The sequence below is a fragment of the Salmo salar genome, chromosome ssa19, assembly GCF_905237065.1.
Source record: "Salmo salar chromosome ssa19, Ssal_v3.1, whole genome shotgun sequence".
Taxonomy (NCBI): domain Eukaryota; kingdom Metazoa; phylum Chordata; class Actinopteri; order Salmoniformes; family Salmonidae; genus Salmo; species Salmo salar.
The window spans coordinates 19506655-19529137 of record NC_059460.1 but is presented as its reverse complement, the minus strand read 5'-3'; the positions used below and the strand labels follow the sequence as shown (position 1 = coordinate 19529137).

The following is a 22483-nucleotide window of genomic DNA, read 5'->3' as shown; positions in this document are numbered from 1 at the left end:
GCTTTCCTTAATTTTGGGTCAGTCACAGTGGTCAGGTATTCTGCCGCTGTGTACTCTCTGTTTAGGGCCAAATAGCATTCTAGTTTGCTCTGTTTTTTGTAGATTCCTTCCAATGTGTCAAGTAATTATATTTTTGTTTTCTCATGATCTGGTTGGGTCTAATTGTGTTGCTGTCCTGGTGCTCTGTTTGTGTTTGTGAACAAAGCCCCAGGACCAGCTTGCTTAGGGGACTCTTCTCCAGGTTAATCTCTCTGTAGGTGATGGCTTTGTTATGGAAGGTTTGGGAATCGCTTCCTTTCAGGTGGTTGTAGATTTTAACAGCTCTTTTCTGGATTTTGATAATTAGCGGGTATCAGCCTAATTCTGCTCTGCGTGCATTATTTGTTGTTTTACGTTGTACACGGAGGAATTCTGCAGAATTCTGTATGCAGAGTCTCAATTTGGTGTTTGTCCTAGTTTGTTAATTCATGGTTGGCCAGCGGACCACAGACTTCACAACCATGAAGGGCAATGGGTTCTATAACTGATTCAAGTATTTTTTGCCAGATCCTAATTGGTATGTCAAATTTGATGTTCCTTTTGATGACATAGAAGGCCCATCTTGCATTGTCTCTCAGATCGTTCACAGCTTTGTGGAAGTTACCTGTGGTGCTGATGTTTAGGCCAAGGTATAGTTTTGTGTGTTCTAGGGAAACGGTGTCTAGATGGAATTTGTATTTGTGGTCCTGGCAACTGGACAGTTTTTGGAACACCGTTATTTTTGTCTTACTGAGATTTATTGACAGGGCCCAGGTATGACAGAATATGTGCAGAAGATCTAGGTGCTGCTGTAGGCCCTCCTTGGTTGGGGACAGAAGCACCAGATCATCAGCAAACAGTAGACATTTTACTTCAGATTCTAGTAGAGTGAGGCTGGGTGCTGCAGACTGTTCTAGTGCCCTCGCCAATTCGTATATATATATATATATATATATATGTACAGTTGAAGTCGGAAGTTTACATACACTTAGGTTGGAGTCATTAAAACTTGTTTTTCAACCACTTCACAAATCTCTTGTTAACAAACTATAGTTTTGGCAAGTCAGTTAGGACATCTTCTTTGTGCATGACACAAGTCATTTTTCCAACAATTGTTTACAGACAGATTATTTCACTTATAATTCACTGTATCACAATTCCAGTGGGTCAGAAGTTTCCATACACTAAGTTGACTGTGCCTTTAACCTAGTCAACAGCCAGTGGAATCGCGTGGCGCGAAATACAAATACCTCAAAAATGCTATAACTTCATTTCTCAAACATATGACTATTTTACCCCATTTTAAAGACAAGACTCTCGTTAATCTAACCACATTGTCCAATTTCAAAAAGGCTTTACAGCGAAAGCAAAACATTCCTAGGACATTATGTTATACAATACATGCATGTTTTGTTCAATCAAGTTCATATTTATATCAAAAAACAGCTTTTTACATTAGCATGTGATGTTCAGAACTAGCATACCCACCGCAAACTTCCGGTGAATTTACTAAATTACTCATGATTAACATTCACAAAATACATAACAATTATTTTAAGAATTATAGATACAGAACTCCTTTATGCAATCGCGGTGTCAGATTTTAAAATAGCTTTTCGGCGAAAGCACATTTTGCAATATTTTGAGTACATAGCCCGGCCATCACGGCTAGCTATTTTGACACCCACCAAGTTTGGCCCTCACCAAACTCAGAATTACTATTAGAAAAATTGGATTACCTTTGCTGTTCTTCGTCAGAATGCACTCCCAGGACTTCTACTTCAACAACAAATGTTGTTTTGGTTCCAAATAATCCATAGTTATATCCAAATACCTCCGTTTTGTTCGTGCGTTCAGGTCACTATCCGAAGGGTGACGCGCGAGCGCATTTTGTGGCAAAATATGTCAAAATATTGCATTACTGTACTTCGAAGCATGTCAAACGCTGTTTAAAATAAATTTTTATGCTATTTTTCTCGTAAAATAGCGATAATATTCCAACCGGGCGACGTTGTATTCATTCAAAGGCTGAAAGAAAAAAATTGAGAATTCTCATGAACGCGCAGCTCCAGTGTCACTGTTCCCAGGCTGACCACTCACAAATTCTCCTGCTGTTCTTCGCCCAGAGACAGCAGACACCCCATTACACTTTCTGGCGCCTTCTGAGAGCCAATGGAAGCCTTAGAAAATGTCACGTTACAGCAGAGATGCTGTATTTTCGATAGAGATGCAACTGAAGGACAACAAATTGTCAGACATGGCACTTCCTGTATGGAATCTTCTCAGGTTTTGGCCTGCCATATGAGTTCTGTTATACTCACAGACACCATTCAAACAGTTTTAGAAACTATAGAGTGTTTTCTATCCACTATAGAGTGTTTTCTATATGCATATTCTCATTTCTGGGCAAGAGTAGTAACCAGTTTAAATCGGGTATGTTTTTTAACCGGCCGTGCAAATACTGCCCCCTAGCCCCAATAGGTTAAACAGCTTGGAAAATTCCAGAAAATTATGTCATGGTTTTAGATGCTTAGTCATGGTTTTAGTCAATTTGAGGTGTACTTGTGGATGTATTTCAAGGCCTACCTTCAAACTCAGTGCCTTTTTGCTTGGCATCATGGGAAAATCAAAAGAAATCAGCTAAGACCTCAGAAAAAAATGTAGACCTCCACAAGTCTGGTTCATCCTTGGGAGCAATTTCCAAACGCCTGAAGGTACCACGTTCATCTGTACAAAAAATAGTACGCAAGTATAAACACCATGGGACCACGCAGCCATCATACCGCTCAGGAAGGAGACGCGTTCTGTCTGAGATGAACGTACTTTGGTGCAAAAAGTGCAAATCAATTCCAGAACAACAGCAAAGGACCTTGTGAAGATGCTGGAGGAAACAGGTACAAAAGTATCTATATTCACAGTAAAACTAGTCCTATATCGACATAACCTGAAAGGCCGCTCAGCAAGGAAGAAGCCACCGCTCCAAAACTGCCATAAAAAAGCCAGACGATGGTTTGCAACTGCACATGGGATGGAGAAATGTCCTCTGGTCTGATGAAACAAAAGTAGAACTGTTTGGCCATAATGACTATTGTTATGTTTGGAGGAAAAAGGGGGAGACTTGCAAGCCGACGGGGGTGGCAGCATCATGTTGTGGGGGTGCTTTGCTGCAGGAGGGACTGGTGCACTTCATGGAATAGATGGCATCATGAGGGAGGAAAATTATGTGGATATATTAAAGCAACATCTCAAGACATCAGTCAGGAAGTTAAAGCTTGTTCGCAAATGGGTCTTCCAAATGGACAATGACCCCAAGCATACTTCCAAAGTTGTGGCAAAATGGCTTAAGGACAACAAAGTCAAGGTATTGGAGTGGCCATCACAAAGCCCTGACCTCAATCCTAATAAAAATTTGTTGGTAGAACTGAAAAAGTGTGTGCGAGCAAGGAGGCCTACAAACCTGACTCAGTTACACCAGCTCTGTCAAGAGGAATGGGCCAAAATTCACCCAACTTATTGTGGGAAGCTTGTGGAAGGCTACGCGAAACATTTGACCCAAGTTAAATAATTTAAAGGCAATGCTACCAAATACTAATTGAGTGTATGTAAACTTCTGACCCACTGGGAATGTGATGAAAGAAATAAAATCTGAAATAAATCATTCTCTCTACTATTATTCTGACATTTCACATTCTTAAAATAAAGTGGTGATCCTAACTGACTTTAAACAGGGAATTTTTACTAGGATTAAATGTCAGGAATTGTGAAAAACTGAGCTTAAATGTATTTGGCTAAGGTGTATGTAAACTTCCGACTTCAACTGTATATATATATATATATATATATATATATATATATATATATATATATATATATATATATATATATATATATATATATATATTTATATATATATATATATATATATATATATATATATATATATATATATTTGACCTTTATTTATCTAGGCAAGTCAGATAAGAACAAATTCTTATTTACAATTACGGCCTAGGAACAGTGGGTTAACTGCCTTGTTCAGTGGCAGAACGACCGATTTTTACCTTGTCAGCTCGTTGAAGAGGGTGGAGCTCAAACTGCATCCCTGTCTCACCCCACGGCCCTGTGGAAAGAAATGTGTGTGTTTGTGTACGTGGATTTTATAATGTCGTATGTTTTTCCCCCAACACCGCTCAGTACGTTGTTTTCACTGAGGAAATGTACAAGTCTTCTGTTAATGATGATCTCTCTCTCTCTCTCCCTCCTAATTCTCTCTCACTCTTTCTCCCTTTCTCACACGCCAGCTCTAAGGGACTCAACTGATTAAACATAATGCGTGTCTCAGCCCTCTTCCTTTAAAACAGTTTTCTGTACTGTAGGTCAGCGTAACCATTGAACGCTGCAGCTACCCGCTAATCTTTCCGTCACTCTGGCTGCCTGGCGCTCAAATTAAAGCCTTGACGCCAGTTCTCTGACCAAGTGAGGAGAAACATACCGTAGGGGTGGTTTTCACTCTGCTGAGCTCCCTCGCTCCCTCCTTCCATTTTCCCCCTCTCTACCTGAATCATTCTTCCTGATTATATGGTATCACCGGCCCCTTGCTCGCTGTCATTACTCATTTAGTTCTAAATGAATATCCACTGTAGCACCGCCAAACCCTGCGAGTAAAACACTGCCTTAACCACCTCAGTGAACAGCCTGGATGATTATTGTTACTGAGGACTGAGGAGGGGGAAGGAGGTATTGACTGACTGGCCATGTGGAAATAGGCAGGGTTCTTTCCACTCTGTGTGATTACTGTGTTAATAGGCATGGCATGTATCTGCTACGGCATGGCATCTATAACTATATAATAAACCCCAGAGTTTTTTCTGCTCACGTCGCAGGATTCGATACACAGTATGATGCCAATCACCTAATAGCTCTTCTGCAATGTCTCATGCGTTTTCCGTGAAGATGAGTCTCAGTAGTACATTTGAATGGGCCTTGACTCAGAATGAATACTACAGTAGGAGTCATAATACATTCCAGTAGGGCTTGTCATGAGTGGACCCTCAGTCATCAAGTTAAGACACCTTGGAAGAACAGGAAAGGAGAGGGAAACCGACAGACAGATAGAGTGCTGGGAAAGTTGTGTGGTGGATCCATCGTGACTGACTAAATCCTCCCAAACAGGTTAAAGAAGGATTTTTAAGCCTTGAGACAATTGAGACGCGGATTGTGTATGTGTGCCATTCAGAGGGTGAATGGGCAAGACAAAAGATTGAAGTGTCTGTGTCTTTGAACGGGGTATGGTAGTAGGTACCAGCGTGTCAAGAACTGCAACGCTGCTGGGTTTTTCACGCGTAACTGTTTCCTTTGTGTATCAAGAATGGTCCACCACCCAAAGGACATCCAGCCAACTTGACGCAATTGTGCGAAGCATTAGAGTCAACATGGGCCAGCATCCCTGTGGAATGATTTCGACACCTTGTAGTCCATGCCCAGACAAATTGAGGCTGTTCTGAGGGCAAAGGAAGTGCAACTCAATAATAGGAAGGTGTTCTTAATGTTTTGTACACTCAGTGTATAGCATAGATAGGATATACCTCACATTCATCCCAGGTTCCACCACACTGGCTTGCATCCTGTTGTTTCAATATTATTTTAATGGACTGGGTCTATGTGAGACTATCACTCACTCTCTGTTGTGAAACTGCTTATCTCTGAGACAGGTTGGCTCCCCCTCTCCTTCCCTTATAGAGGGTACCTAACAGGGCCAGGATGCACGGCCACAGGAAGTAGGGGTCAAAGGTGAGTCCAGTTCAACCAGGACAGGAAATGCTGACGTTGTCATCTTGTAAAGTTAGGAACATGGGATACTGCTGTAAGCTAGGATTTCACTTTTTATTTAAGCACAAGGTTAGAGGGTTTTTACATCAAGGTTTGACGCTGGATGTTGAACGGTATGTATAACAAAATGCATTTTGAATGAATCTTCTTTATAGTTTAGTCAGAACTCCAGAGTCTGTCCAGGTTTTCCACTCGTCCTTCAGTTCATTCACGTCCAATGTGTCAGCACACAAATGGTCTGAGAGGGATGTTTGCCCACTTTTCATGTACTGCCCGACTGGCTTTGAACCATGTAGCCTTCAGTTCTAATTTAGAGAGACAGCAAGGGGGCCTTAACCATAACAACCAGAGACCTGGAAGTGCCGACCCTCAGAGCGACCTCTCACACAGTCTCCCGGGGTAGCTGTGTGTGTTGGAGGGCTGTTACATCATTCTGAGAGCCAGAGTGAGGCAGGGATCAGGTAACTGTAGATACAGCAACAACAAAAAAAGCAATGCGCGTGATTGGGTAAACAGGCTGTTATTTAGCTGTGTCATGTTATTAAAAGAAAGTGGAAATCTTCAAAATCCATCTCAGTGAAGAGCTGTTAAGATGTTCCTGAATGGTTGAGAGAGAGAGAGAGAGAGATGGTTCCACTGAGGTCATGGGAAGTAAAGCTGTGGCTTAATGTGAGGGTTAGGAGGCCCTCATCTGTTTCTGCCTCCTCCATCCCTCCATTCTGTACTGAGGATGCATATAATCCTGCAATCTGACTTTCTCAGCACCTGGCGCTAGAGCTCTCTCTCTCTCTCGCTCTCTCTCGCTCTCTCTCGCTCTCTCTCGCTCTCTCTCGCTCAAACATACACTGTGTTGGCCACTCTCTTTCACTCACATTCCCTTTCACTCTCTCCTTCTCCTTCCTCTCCCTTCTTTGATGTGAGGCTGCGGGATGGGGGTGGTTCCGCTGAAAGTATTTAATCACCATGGTAACCAGTAACTGTGTTTACCGTGTGGTTGGCGTGGGGATGTGTGTTCCGTGTGTTCCGTGTAGTGGAACCGTCCATTTCTCACCGTGTCTCATCGCTGTTATAATGCACAGGAGAGCGTCAGGAGAGGGCTGGGCCCTGCAGGAGGAGAGCTGTTGGAATTTACTGGGCCTGCCGGGCTTGCTGAGTCACAGAGCGTACAAGTTCTCATTGCTCCCATCTGACACAGCAACACACAGCTGGGTCTCACTGTCAGACCTTTACAGCCCTTCACACTCACAGAACAACCTCAACCCTCAACCCAACACTAAAGAAACTAGCAGGAGAATTCAATTCCCCCGACCTACAGCGTCTGCTCAGTAAATGAAACGGTTGCATAATGTTTTATCTCTTTAGAGAGGTCAACGTTGTTGTTAGGTGTTTCATCATCGCCATCATCCTCTCACTTCCTTCGGTCCAACAGGATAATAGAACTCTCCCCCCCTTGTTTTCACTGGTTTTTAAGGGTTAATAATAATAATACTACTTAATAATAATGATGCTAGGTGTATTTCTGTGTTTTTTAACTGCTGACACACTGTACTCTGTTCCTGTATGTGCTCCAGGATGTGAGGCAGAGAGACGGAAGCTTTTCATTTCCTAACTGTGTCCTCAGGTTACACTGCTGCCTACAGCTCCTTAATTAGCCCTCATTAGTGGAGCGACGGCAGCTGATGTGATGCGGAGGAGAGAACATGCTCCCTGATAACGGATAACGGATCTCATTTACTGGGCTATTGGGATATTAGGCACCACAGTGGGAAAGTTGTTATTTCTTATCCAGAGAGGTTTATGCAGGCCTGGGGATTTAGGAGCTATGGGGATTGGTTGGTTCTGGGGGGTGCATTAGACTGTACTGACTTACCTGTGTATCTGGTTGGAGGTCATAGTTCTAATTAAGAATCATGTTTTTTAGATAGAAGGAACATGATAACATGATGTATTACAATGGTGAGGTCTTAGAACAATGGAGAGGTCCTTGATGTCCTTTCCTCATGTCCTTGTGTAAACAGTCGTCCTGTCTCTGTGGGTTACAGCGAGGGAGGAGTGTGGTTCAGACAGGGAGGACGATGGCAGGACGGATGCTCTGGTGGAAGAGATGCTGCAGCAGGGAGACACGGCCGTCATTTACCCAGAAGCCCCGGAGGACGAGCCACGCCAAGGGACCCCCGAGGCCAGCGGACATGACGAGAACGGTACGTACAACACTCACACCACCTGTTAATCTACTCTCCACTGTTCGACGCTGTACAGGGCCAAACTACTGCTTTTCTTTTCTCACTGGTAGTTCATTGATTGATACATCATTTAACTGATTAGCCAGGGGATTCCACTCACACACATAGCGTCCCAGGTCTGAACTAAGAACAGCAGAGCAAGAGCAGTGCACAAAAAAACAACAACACTGCACTCTTTTCTACCCCTACCCCCCAAATGTGGACTCTACACAGTAGCGCTTTACACACAACGCCTCCACCTCTGGGTCTGCAGGTTTTATGCCTCCAGGAAAAACCTTGTTGTTCTGACTTCCGTCTCTTCCTCTGAAGGTGTTAACCCCCCCCATCCATTAACACAAACACTCTCTCTGCTGTAAATGGACACACACTGGGCTCTTTATGAGTTAAGGGCTTTTGGCTGTTACCTGTCATCCTCACAGGAGGAAAAAACAGCAAAAAGCAACACGTCTGTGTGAGTGATGAGTCACTAGTACCTACCTGGGTGATAATGTGTGTGTGTGTGTGTGTGTGTGTGTGTGTGTGTGTGTGTGTGTGTGTGTGTGTGTGTGTGTGTGTGTGTGTGTGTGTGTGTGTGTGTGTGTGTGTGTGTGTGTGTGTGTGTGTGTGTGTGTGTGTGTGTGTGTGTGTGTGTGAGAGAGAGATAATGTGTGTGTGTGTTCACATCCTGAGAGGTTCACCTGGCCAGCAGGGAGGTTTAATACATCACCTGTTAACAGGTAATACTTTACCTGTGTGGGACCCAGTGGAGCATACCAACCCTGGGGACCTGGAGCTGGGTGTTTTTTATGTCTTCTCACCGTGTTCTACCGTGTTTCCAGACGGATTTTATCCAACGTCTGGGCATTCATTTGAAACCAATGGATGTTTTTTTTTTTTTTAAGATATAGGCCTTGAATTCCAATATTTTAAAGACACATAGACTAGTCACGTTACTCATGTAAACTAGTCCAGTTGAGTGCACTTTTCCGACTCCGAGAGCAGGAGTGTTGTGACACCTGTTACGTTACTAATGAATAATCAACAGTATCCAGCCAGCAGGTGAGAGTATGTTGCAGCATCTGTCATGTAGTTAGTGTTTACAGACCCTCTGTTAGTCTTAACAGAGGGTCGGTCAGTACCTGGTGAAATAGGTGAAACAGCAGTCCAATCAACCACATCAAAGAATCCTTACTCTCTATTGACCCTCTGATTAGTCTACAGACCTCTCCACACCCACTCACATGCTTCCTCCCTCCCTATCTCTACTCCCCCCCACCAGGCACTCCGGATGCATTCTCCCAGCTCCTCACCTGTCCCTACTGCTCCCGCGGCTACAAGCGTTACACGTCCCTGAAGGAGCACATCAAGCTGCGCCACGAGAAGAGCGAGGACAACTTCAGCTGCTCCCAGTGCAGCTACACTTTTGCCTACCGCACACAGCTGGAGAGACACATGACGGTCCACAAAGCTGGTAGAGACCAGGTACTTATAGACACAACCCTATACATAACACTTATAGATAGATACACAACTATACCTGCTGTTTGTTAACTACTAGCTACAGCACTGCGTAGTGTGTAGTAAAGATTATGTACACTCTAAAAAAAACTTGTTTTTACAGTAACTTAACTTAACTGTAAGTTATGGTTAAAAAAAAAGTACATTATGTTACCGTAAATTCCAAAGAAACTTACGGTAACATAATTTTTTACAGTAACTTAGGGGGTTCCTGAGTGGCGCAGCAGTATAAGGTACTGCATCTCAATGCAAGAGGCATCACTGCAGTCCCTGGTTCAATTTTTTTTAACTTTTTTTTTCACACCTTTATTTAACCAGGTAAGCCAGTTGAGAACAAGTTTTAATTTACAACTGCGACCTGGCCAAGATAAAGCAAAGCAGTGCGACAAAAACACTGGGATTGGGAGTCCCATAGGGCAGCGCACAATTGGCCAGCGTAGTCTGGGTTTGGCCGGGGTAGGCCGTCACTGTAAATAAGAACTTGTTATTAACTAACTTGCCTAGTTAAATAAAGGTTAAATAAAACATTTGAAAAAAAAAAAACGTGCAGGTTATTATTGTTACCAATTTTATAATTTTTTTTTTACAGTGTACACTCTTAGAAAAAAAGGTGCTATCTAGAACCTTAAAGGGTTCTTCAGCTGTCCCCATAGGAGAACCCTTTGAAGAACCCTTTTTGGTTCCAGGTAGAACCATTCTGGGTTTGATGTAGAACCCTTTCTACAGAAGGTTCTACAGGTTCTACATGGAACTCAAAAGGGTTCTACCTGGAAAAAAAGGGTTATCCTATGGAGACAGCCGAAGAACCCTTTTGGAACCATTTTTTCTAATAGTATAGATAAAAGGTGATGTGAACTTCGTGTCCGAAACACAGGAAGTGGGAAAGTAGGCTCATGGCATGTGCTCAGTGTTGATCACATCCATGATGAATTTAATATCCTGGTATTTAACCATTGTTTTTAGCCATTGTTTAAAGTGGTTGTTTCATGAATTGAAAGTAGCACAAAGTGCCTGTTTCCATGTGTGTGACTGAAGTGAACTGACCATCCCCCTCACCCTCTCTCCCTTTGTCTGACAGAGGCACGTGACGCAGTCGGGGGGCAACCGCAAATTCAACTGCACCGAATGTGAAAAAGCATTTAAGTACAAGCACCACCTGAAGGAGCACCTACGCATCCACAGCGGTGAGTGGACCCCTCAGTGTGTGTGTGTGTGTGTGTGTGTGTGTGTGTGTGTGTGTGTGTGTGTGTGTGTGTGTGTGTGTGTGTGTGTGTGTGTGTGTGTGTATTTTGTGATGTGGAAAAAAGGTTGGGGTAATTGTAGACGTGAGTTTCTATTGGCCACACCATCCGCACCAATGTTTCTGCCTCCATCCAACAAATATTTATGTTTAGTAACTCTGTGTATTCATGTGTCCTTGATTGTATTTCGGAGCATTGTGCTTCGTCCTAATGTGACATAATTGTGTTTCTTTTGGAGGCTCCGGCCAACAACTAGAGAGTATTTCCCAATGGACCCATTATCCTCAGCCTTTAAGCGTCATTGAAATGCATTAGTCCCTTTTTCCCCGAGGAGATTGATTCATTTAGCTCTGTTGCTAATGGAGGTCATGTGTGTGTGTGTGTGTGTGTGTTGTCTGTGCATGGCCGTCTGTCTCTACAGGAGAGAAGCCGTACGAGTGCTCCAACTGTAAGAAGCGTTTCTCCCACTCGGGCTCCTACAGTTCCCACATCAGCAGTAAGAAGTGCATCAGCGTGATCTCAGCAGTCAACGGCCGCCCCCGGCCCAGCGCCAAGGCGTCCCAGTGCCCGTCCCCAGCCATGCCTGCCTCGCCCTCCTCCACCACACGCACACAGATCTGGGATAAACCTTTACAGGAGCAACTACCCCTCAATCAGATCAAGAGCGAGCCAGTGGACTATGAGTACAAGGCCATGGTGTTGTCTCCAGCAACGACGGGAGGAAACGGTCATGGAGGAGGGGTGTTAAACGGGGTTCCCTCAGCCCCCCTGCAGGGTGCGGTGCAGGCTGTGATGCTCCCCACCATGGGTCTGGTATCTCCCATCAGCATCAACCTGGCAGACCTGCAGAACATCTTGAAGGTGATTTGTAAACTTGTAATAGGACTAAAGTGTACTCTGTATTTAATAATTTAATTGTAGTTCAAATGCAACTTTTTTTTTAAGGGGGTAGATCAGCTTTAACATTGAGAACAGATTGTAGCTGCCATCAATGTAATTGTCTGCATCATCAGTTCAAATACAACTTACAATTCATAAATACTTGTCATGAGCTGCTTGTTGCTATTTGTACAATTATTTGTTGAACAATGAACAAACCATTATCATATTCATCTTGAAGGTGGCGGTGGATGGTAACATGATCAGACAGATGTTGGAGAACAATGCCAAGGCAGCGGGGACCGGCACAGGGGCGACGGGTGTTCCTCACCAGCAGCTCATCTCAGCCATCAGTCTGCCCATCATCGGTCAGGACGGCAACGCCACCAAGATCATCATCAACTACAGCCTCGATCCCAGCCAGACCCAGCTCACTGCCCAGAACCTGAAGAAGGAACCTCAGACCCTGGCTACAATGCCAGGCCAGCCCCAGGCTCAGCCCCCGACCGAGGCTGCCATAGAGCCCTGCAGCAAGGCCCAGCAGAGACTCCCAGAGGACCTGACACTCAGCAGGCCCCCCAGGAACAAAGAGGAGAAGATGGAAGAGAAAAACGAGAAGGAGGAGGGGGAGGAGACCACTAAGACCTGTCTGCTCTGTGACGACTGCCCCGGCGGTCTGGACGTGCTCCACGCACTCGAGCACTGTAAGAAAGCCTCAGGCATCAGGATCAATGGTGACAAATCAGAGTCGGCCATCGCCTCGTTACTGTCCGAGGGGGTCGGGAACCAGCCCAAGAACCTTCTGTCCCTCCTCAAGGCCTACTTCGCCTTAAACGCTGAGCCAACCAAGGAGGAGCTCAGCAAGATCTCAGATTCAGTCAGCCTGCCCACCGACGTGGTCAAGAAGTGGTTCGACAAGATGCAGAGCAGTCAGGTCTCACTAGGAGCTCCGACACCTCCGTCTGAGGAAGAGGGACCCTTGTCTGAGAGTCCTGGGGCCACAGTTGTGTCCCCTAAGGTAAGACCAGAGCAGGACACAGAGGGTCCCACCATGATGCAATCCGGCCCAGCCGAGGCCACTCCGGCTGAGGTTAACGGCTCCATGCGCTCCCCGGCCTCCCCCACACCACTAAACCTGACCGCCGGGGGGCCCGTCCCAGCCAAACCCTCCTCCTCGGACAGCATTGATGGCCCTCTGGACCTGTCATTACCAAAGCCCACCCGAGACGAGGCCGCAGCCACCGCCACTTACCACGCCGCTGTTTACTCCCATCAGGACGAACCCCTGAACTTGACGAAGACTTGCACAACAAAGATAGAACTTCCGCTCGCCAGCGCCTCTGGCCACCACGTGACTAGTCAACCTGTGTCCCTGTACACCGCTAGCCCACAAAGTGCCAACCCCATCAGTATCATGACCACTCAGCTGCCCAGCGGGACCATTTATGCCATCACTGACCAGGGCCGTGCGGGCATGCCCTGCCTCCGGGCAGTTACCACCAGTAACAACCAGACTATCCTCATCCCACAGCTGGCCTATACCTATACCACTACAGCTACAGCCAACAGCCCTGCAGGGACAGAGACACAGGAGAAGACCACACTGCAGGTCAATGGCATCAAGGTTGGTTAATCAATCAATCATTCAAATGTATTTATATAGCCCTTTTTCACAGCAACAGTTGTCACGTTGTGCTTTTCAGTAACCCAGCCACAGGCGGCTGGTGGCACCTTAATGTGGGAGGATGGGCTCAAATATGCTGGAATGGAATAAATGGAACGGTATCAAACACAGCCTCACGTTATAGAAACAGGAGATGGGCTCTTGCTCCTATTAGCCATTCCGGCTCGCAAAAGCCAAGGCTTGTGTAAGGCCGCTTACTTACTTTACTTTACCATGTTCTTGATACCGTTCCATTTACTCCATTCCAGACATTGTTATGAGCTGTCCTCCCCTCACCAGCCTCCTGTGAACCCAGCCTTGACCCCCCCCCAAGGACAAAGCAGCGGGACAGTTTACATTTACATTTTGGTCAATAACAAAGGCCTAGCAGATGCTCTTTTCAAGTCAGTTGCAAGAAAAGCATCTGCTGTGTCTGTATGACTACACATAGAAAAAAGGGTTCCAAAAGGTTTCTTTGGCTGTCCCCATAGGAGAACCCTTTTTGGTTCCAGGTAGAACCTTTTTGGTTCCAGGTAGAACTATTTTGGGTTCCATGAAGAACCCTCTGTGTAAAGGGTTCTACATGGAACTCAAAAGGGTTCTACCTGGAACCAAAAGGGTTCAACCTGGAATCAAAAAGGGTTCTCCAAAGGGTTCTCCTATGGGGACAGCCGAAGAACCCTTTTAGGTTCTAGATGGCACCTTTTTTTCTAAGATTGTACTATGGGAATTTGTTTGTCAGTTAGAGAGAAAACTACATGAAAACAGTCTGGCATGAGTGGTATTGCAGGTGCAATACTGAGAATCATGTTTTCTTGCTTAGTCTCCCTGAACAGCACGTTGCTGTTTGTTCCTCTCTGACTGACTTGGCTCATGTTTAATGAGGGAGGATTTACTGGAAGAATAGGAAGTTCTCAGTATAATCATCCCTCCTATATCTCATTCTACCTGTTTCATCTGCTTTGAGTAAAATAGTAAGGCCTAGGACAGATCCCTCCCTCAACACTTCAGCGTCTATAGGCCCTTTATGGCTTCAGTTCTCTTGGATCTGGCCCACTGCAATTTAGCCATACTAAGAAGGTTAAGCTCCACCTATTGAGCTGGAGATATGGGAACTGTCCTCAGTCTCAGCTGAATGAGTTTCTCTCCTGGAGCTCTGGGTGGAGGCGGTGGTATTTTGGCACCGCTGTCTTTGTCTCCTGTGATGAACTGTTTAGTTTCAGCGCTGGGAGGAGGGGGGTTAAAGGTGGACTGGAGTACTCAAGGGAGGAGTTCTAGCGCTCCTCTCTTCCCTCGCTCTTGGGTGAAAGACGGAGAGAGAGGTGGAATAAAATTAAATTGGGTTTCAAGCTATAGAATACTCCCAACACATTTATTGCGGCTCATGATATGTGAATGTTCAAAATGTGAAATTAGTTAAACTATTAGTGTCAAAATGTTTTAAAAATGTCTAACATGCAGCTATACAACAGAGGAAAAATCCCGGATGCATTATATACAGAAAGTGCCATTCTGAATTCTGCCAAAAAACTCTCATGCAGTAGTATTAGAAGTAAGAGCCAGGCCACTTAATGATCCATAATGATGGATAGAAGAGCCATCACTCCCCCAGCCCAGCACTGTGCTGCTGCTGTCACCGAGCCAGAAGACATGAGGCAGCACTTACTGTAGAGACCTATTGATTGGTAGGAATCTGTTTAAAGGCCCAGCCTCCTGTCTCACCATTGATTTTTTGTTGTTGTATTATGCTTTCCTGTTAAGTGGACTGGCATAGAGCATGCCTTGTTAAAAGCCCTCACTGTACGTATAGGTATTATATATCAGTTCCTTAACGATGCTGATGCTACTGTGCTGTACTTCCTCTCTCTCTCAGTGTCTCAGTGTTGAATACTCAGTTGTAGTATGCTTCCGGAATGGCACCTTATTCTCTATATTAGTGTTCTGACGATAACTGACGAGTTTGGTCTGCTTCGTGTTGTCATTGTTGCCATGGAAAAATTATTATGATACCGGTATCATCCACTACCTTTTGTAGTGCACTACTTTTGACCAGAGGTCACTATAGGCCCTGGTCAAAAGTAGTGCACTATAAAGGGAATAGGGTGCCATTTGGGACAAATCCATATGCAACCTACACCCAGGAAGGGATGGGCGCAGTAAAGGGTGTTTCTGAGGGGTTTTTACTCACCATTGATGAGTCATGATGATGGGGATGACTGGTTTTCAGGGTCAACACCAAGGTGGGATGATATCATCGTGATGGTCTTTTTCACTCAGCCAATAAAAAGTGTTACTAGCCGTTTGGTTCGGATGAGGTTATGGTACCTTGAGAGCTATAGAAAGAATGTGGTATTAGTCAGCCTACACCATCACTTCATGACATGCCGTAGCACTCACGTCTGTAGCCATGAAGTACTTTGAAAGGCTGCTCATGGCTCACATCAACACCATTATCCCAGAAACCTTAGACCCACTCCAATTTGCATACCGTCCCAACAGATCCACAGATGATACAATCTCTATTGCACTCCGCACTACCCTTTCCCACCTGGACAAAAGGAACACCTATGTGAGAATGCTATTCATTGACTACAGCTCAGCGTTCAACGCCATAGTGCCCTCAAAGCATATCAATAAGCTAAGGACCCTGGGACTAAACACCTCCCTCTGCAACTGGATCCTGGACTTCCTGACGGGCCGCCCCCAGGTGGTAAGGGTAGGCAACAACACATCCGCCACGCTGATCCTCAACACGGGGGCCCGTCGGGTGCGTGCTCAGCCCCTTCTGTACTCCCTGTTCACTCATGACTGCACAGCCAGGTACAACTCCAACACCATCATTAAGTTTGCCGATGACACAACAGTGGTAGGCCTGATCACCGACAATGACGAGACAGCCTATAGGGAGAAGGTAAGAGACCTGGCAGTGTGTTGCCAGGACAACAACCTCTCCCTCAACGTGATCAAGACAAAGGAGATGACTGTGGACTACAGGAAAAAGAGGACCGAGCACGCCCCCATTCTCATCAACGGGGCTGCAGTGGAGCAGGTTGAGAGCTTCAAGTTCCTTGGTGTCCACATCACCAACAAACTAACATGGTCCAAGCACACCAAGACAGTCGTGAAGAGGGCACGACAAAACCTATTCCCCCTCAGGAGACTGAAAAGATTTGGTATGAGTCCTCAGATCCTCAAAAGGTCCTACAGCTGCACCATCGAAAGGATCATGACTGGTTGCATCACTGCCTGGTATGACAACTCCTCGGCCTCCGACCGCAAGGCACTAGAGAGGGTAGTGCGCATGGCCCAGTACATTACCGGTGCCAAGCTTCCTGCCATCCAGGACCTCTATACTATGTGATGTCAGAGGAAGGCCCTAATAATTGTCAAAGACTCCAGCCACCCTAGTCAGAGACTGTTCTTTCTGCTACCACACGGCAAGCGGTACCGGAGCACCAAGTCTAGGTCCAAGAGGCTTCTAAACAGCTTCTACTACCAAGCCATAAGACTCCTGAACACCTAATCAAATGACTACCCAGACTATTTGCATTGCCCCCCCCCCCCTCTTTTACACTGCTGCTACTCTCTGTTGTTATCATCTATGCATAGTTACTTTAATAACTCTACCCATATGTACATATTACCTCAACTAACCGGTGCCCCGCACATTGACTGTATATCTACCCCCTGTATATAGTCTCGCTATTGTTATTTTACTGCTGCTCTTTAATTACTTGTTACTTTTATTTCTTATTCTTATCCGTATTTAAAAACTTTTTTTTTACTGCATTGTTGGTTAGGGGCTCGTAAGTAAGCATTTCACTGTAAGGTCCTGTTGTATTTGGTGCATGCGACTAATAACATTTGATTTGATTTGTTTTCCTTGAGAAACAGAATGACAAACCAAAAAAACACGTCCACCAAATCACTTCCATCTCTAAATTGCCTGTATTATTGTCTTGCACATATTGTTAACCGTTATAATCCGGGAATGACACTTCATGACACTTCTCCTGGCCTCTCTATAACTCTATTACTGTAGTACTGTTACAATTGATACTTAAAAACAGTAAACATTATATTACATATATCCATACATATTAGATCTGACATAATACATTATAAATTATATATTCTCATGTATTGATATTTGTTGTTCAGGAGGAGCGTCAGGACACCAGCTCAGAGGGTGTGTCCACCATGGAAGAGCTGAACGACTCAGACTCCGCCCCTTCCAGGAAGAAAATGAGGAAAACGGAGAGTGGGATGTACGCCTGCGACCTGTGTGACAAGATCTTCCAGAAGAGCAGCTCTCTGCTCCGACATAAATACGAACACACAGGTACATCAGGGACTAGATCAATCAGACCTGGGTCATGTTCTTTAGGATGCAACATGCAGCGAATCGCTTTGCAACTGAAAAATAAAATGCTCACATAGTACCTCCCCATTTTAGACAGTTTTCTTCCATTTCATACCTCCTGAACATCAGCCTCACTGCACCTCCCCAGAGAGACCTCAGGAAAACATGAGGCGAAGTGAAACTGAAGGGGGAAATTTCAGAAATCACACACTGACTGCAATGTTGTTATACCAGTGTATATTGCAGAAGGGCGGTGGACACCACCATTCCAGCAACTATTACCCAATAAACACACACACGCACTCCACCAGAACTCCCCCTGCCAACCACATTACCTTCCGGTATGAAATGTTGAAGGGATGTTGCATCAGAGCTCTGTTAGTAATTTTAAATGAGAACATGGGTAGTGTTGTGGCCAAGCACAGGTCAACCCACTCTGAGGCGTTCTGTCTTTATGACTTTGATACCTGCCGTAGAACCACCGTTTTTACATCCAAATTCACTTTGTCCTGTTTTTGTGTTGCATTGTTTGCAATATTTACCATGGATACGTGATGATAAATAATATGGGTTTCACCGACCTTTGGCGCAATAATCAAAACCATTTCACGAGCACAACAGTCTGGGGAATTACAACAGTTTGACCTGTACTTTTCAAGGAGGGTGCAACTCCTGTTACAAGCCCATACGGTGTTACTCTGTGATTTCACTCAACAATAATCCTGAGCCTGAATGTTTTATCACTCTGTTTCAGATACCTTTTTATTGACTGTTTATTTTCTCCCCTGCTACAGGCAAGCGACCCCACGAGTGCGGTATCTGCAGGAAGGCCTTCAAACACAAGCACCACTTGATAGAACACATGCGTCTCCACTCTGGAGAGAAACCCTACCAGTGCGACAAGTGTGGCAAGCGCTTCTCTCACTCGGGCTCCTACTCCCAGCACATGAACCACCGTTACTCCTATTGCAAGAAAGAGGCGCAGGAAGGAAGTCAGGGAGGTATAGGGGAGGAGGTGCTGGAGGAGGAGATGGAGAGCCCTGTGGGGTTGGCCCTGGGCCTCGGAGGGGAGCAGCAGGAGCTGTCAGACAGCAGGCCCACCTCCTCCCACCTGGACTCTGACGAGCGAGGGAGCAGCACCAGGGAGGACGAGGAGGAGAGCGAGGAGGAGGGAGAGGAGGAGGACATGGAGACAGCGGCAGGGGAGGAGGTGGAGGGGGATCCGGACAGAGTTCTGGATATGGATGATATACAGGTGGTGCGGATAGGAGACGAGGGAGGGGACGAGGAGGAAGAGGAAGAGGCGGAGGGGGAGAAGGAAGATGACACTGGTCGAGAGGAGGGAGAGAATGAGGAAGAGCAGGGAGTGGAGAGAGTAGTGGTGGGGGGTGAAGGGGAGGAAGGAGAAGAAGAGGAGGGGGTAGTGGGGGTTGAAGTAAAGGAAGAGCAGGAGGAAGAGGAGGTTACAGGGAAAAAGGCAGACACAAGGCAAGAGGAGGTACAGGAGAACAGGGAGAAAGAGGAGGAACATGGAGGTGAGAAGGAACAGGCTGAGGAGCAGGTGGAGGCGAAGCTGTCTGAGAAGGAGGAGGCAATGGACAAGGAAGAGTCAGGGTCGAGGGCGGCGGAGGAAAGTGAGGTCATGAAAGAGAATGAAGGTGAAACAAACAGGAACACTGTTTCAGAAGACAAGAACCAGACACCGACAGGAGAGAAAGGAGATCCGAATTAAAACAGGGAGGAACCAGACCCATGCTTCTTCCTTAATGAAATGGAAGGATCCTTTTTCCCCATGACATTGGGGGAGAGGATAGAGAGCTAAAGTTTGGATTGATCTGACGGACGCTGCATTTCAGTTCACTACTGTGTATGAATCCAGGTGTGCCTGAAAAAATACTAGTGGCTTTTTCCACAGGAGGAGAAACATTTTCAGTGTTAGAAAATGTATTTGTAAAAAACTAAAACACAAAGTTTAACAACAAAAAATGCATTATACGGACTTTGGAAGCTAGAGCCGACACGTTTTAGATAATGTTTTATTACTAAATCAACCTTGGGTCATTTCTTTTTATCAGTGTTACTAATTTTATCCCTCATATTTTAACCTTTAAAAACCTGTACAGTTAGGAGAGATTTCTATATCTTTTTATTGCCAATGAACAAAAAAATATCAGTATTTTATTAAGTTGGAGGAAAAAAGATCCTGTGCACTACAAGTGGCTTGGTTTACTTACGGCACTAACAGTTGTGTTGTCTACCCTTCAGTGTTATGGCACTAGACGTACAGTATACATCATCAGCATGTTAGCTGGTGATGTTAGCATACCTTTTGTTGTACATGGATTGTGAGCCTTAAAGAAGAAAATGATTGTGAGATGAGTTCATCCATGATGATATTCCAGTAGTTGATTACCTTATAGATGAAGAAGAAGACAAGGGGAGTATCGAAGGAGTCTGCATTGATACATTGTTCTAAAATGTTCTGTTCGTTCGGTTGTTCATTTCATCAATCGGTTATCATCAGTGTTACATGTACAGAATCAGATCAAGCAGAATAAGAAAGAAGAACAATCGTGAGATCATTTGCCCCCTGAATCATATTCCCACTCCCAGCCTTATGCAAAACAAAAAGACATGATGCGTATCAAAAGTGCCATTGAATACTGCTGTTTTTCCTTAGCAGCTGTTGTCAGGTTGTTTCGAGGCCTAGATTTGATAGCAGCTCAAACATGTCAACTCTTTCAGCCGATATCCTGTTGATTTTGGCTCACTACCACTAGTCCTGATGTTGTAGATTATAGCGTTACCATGAATTATAGTTTAGACATGAATTACATATTTGAGATAAAAGATCTGCCTCTTTTATAATCAGAGCAATCAAAGACTAAAAGGACTTACAATGCACATGTTTTAACGGAACGATGAAACATGATTTTGAAATATTTCCTGCCTTGAAATGTATAATTTTCCCCAGTCCAGTTCCAGTGCACTTGTTTAACACTTGTGAAACGCTCGTGCTCTCTTCAGGTAACAAAAGTAGGCAAATATGATCCCATAATGGTTATTCAGACAATATTTTTTACCTGTCAGTATTATTTTGTTGTTTTGTTGTTGGATTGTTCTGTATGTTCATGTTAAAATGTGTGTACTGTATGTTTTCAGAAAAGGCAGTATTTTTCCCATTCCCAATGATATGGGTTATCTGTTTAGTTATAGAAACATTTTATATTTATGTGTATTTTTTTTATTTTATATTTCTTTATAGTTATTTATTACACAATGTAGTGTACAATACTGTAGTTTGTATTAATACAATAATATATTTTAGTATGAAAATCATTTCAAATGTAAGCTGACTACAACAAAGGTGGGAACGAAAAAAAAAAGCTCTGGCATTTTGAAGTATGTTTTAGAATGAAAATACATCTAAAGTTGTCAACACACCCCACAAGCCTGAAATTGGAACATGTTACCTTTCTAAATCCATTCATTCTCATGTTAGAATTTACCTTTTGCCCACTTTAATATGAAGCTACTGAAACCTTTTGAGAACTAACTGTGTCTAATAGCATGAGTGTGCTGTTGTATTGAAGGATGACCCTTAACCATGAACCTGTCCTTTTGCCAAGCCAAAATAATATTGAAGTTTTTGTGTTTTATTTGTGCCAATTTGTTACTTTGTATGTATACTACGTCAAGGCCACAACTTCTTTTATATGTATTTGTTTTAATCCATGATCATTTTTATAGTGATAGTTTTTGTTTCTTTTTTTCTATGACTCCCCATCTCACAATAAAATACATCAACTACATCCCCCTGGTTTGATCATCTATTTCTTCATGTATTTGCTTGTGTAATAAAGCTTTAGGCCAGCAATCAATCCGATCGTGCTTGGAGACAATGCGGCTGTTAAAGTTTGCGGAGATCGTATTTCAGGTAAACACTGCAGATGTCGGCTCAATTGGAAATTACCTTTAAATGTCAAATGCACTATAGTGCGGTTTCGGATTGAATCCCGCCCTTAGGGACATAGGCAGAATTTACCGTGAATGCAGTCTCCGCAAACGGGGGAACAATGCCTTTAAATTTCAGTCGAGCAATAACGCGGATCTTCCTCAATACTTCTTGCGATACGGATTGAATCCAGCTCCTAATAAAACTCAGGATTCCCTTCTGGGGTGTATTCAGTGAGGTGAAACATTCAGACCGTTGCAAGCAGATAGAAATGTAATGAATAGAGCTAACATGATCCCCCTATTTACCTGACATGTACAGTATCTCACAAAAGGGAGTACACCCCTCACATTTTTGTAAATATTTGAGTATATCTTTTCATGTGACAACACTGAAGAAATGACACTTTGCTACAATGTAAAGTAGTGAGTGTACAGCTTGTATAACAGTGTAAATTTGCTGTCCCCTCAAAATAACTCAACACACAGCCTGTAACGGTTGTCGTCGGATAAAGCGGACCAAGACGCAGCGGGGAAATGTGCACTCATCTTCTTTTTTATTTAGTTGGCAAAGAAGGTGAACCAAAAATAAACACGTACACAAAAAGAAACAACGACGAATAACAGTCCTGTAAGGCTTGAAGCTATACACAGAAACATCTCCCACAAAACACTAATACAAACACATACCTATATATAGGACCCTCAATCAGAGGCAACTAAAAACACCTGCCTCCAATTGAGAGTCCAACACCCAATTACCTAGACATAGAAATACAAAACTAGAGAGAACATA

At 44.3% G+C, this 22483-nt stretch overlaps 1 protein-coding gene across 1 annotated transcript in view; it reads left to right on the top strand.

Annotated features, from left to right (window-relative positions):
- LOC106578557 (zinc finger E-box-binding homeobox 1) overlaps nt 1-21545 on the top strand; it is a 63362-nt gene extending 41817 nt beyond the window's left edge. Inside the window, exons 3-9 of the mRNA XM_014157535.2 lie at nt 7890-8048; nt 9349-9551; nt 10666-10771; nt 11250-11689; nt 11949-13331; nt 17532-17712; nt 18528-21545. Of these exons, the coding sequence (XP_014013010.2) occupies nt 7890-8048; nt 9349-9551; nt 10666-10771; nt 11250-11689; nt 11949-13331; nt 17532-17712; nt 18528-19465 (3410 nt within the window). The 3' untranslated portion in view covers nt 19466-21545. The remainder of the gene's footprint in view (nt 1-7889; nt 8049-9348; nt 9552-10665; nt 10772-11249; nt 11690-11948; nt 13332-17531; nt 17713-18527) is intronic.
- The last annotated feature ends 938 nt before the right edge of the window (nt 21546-22483 follow it).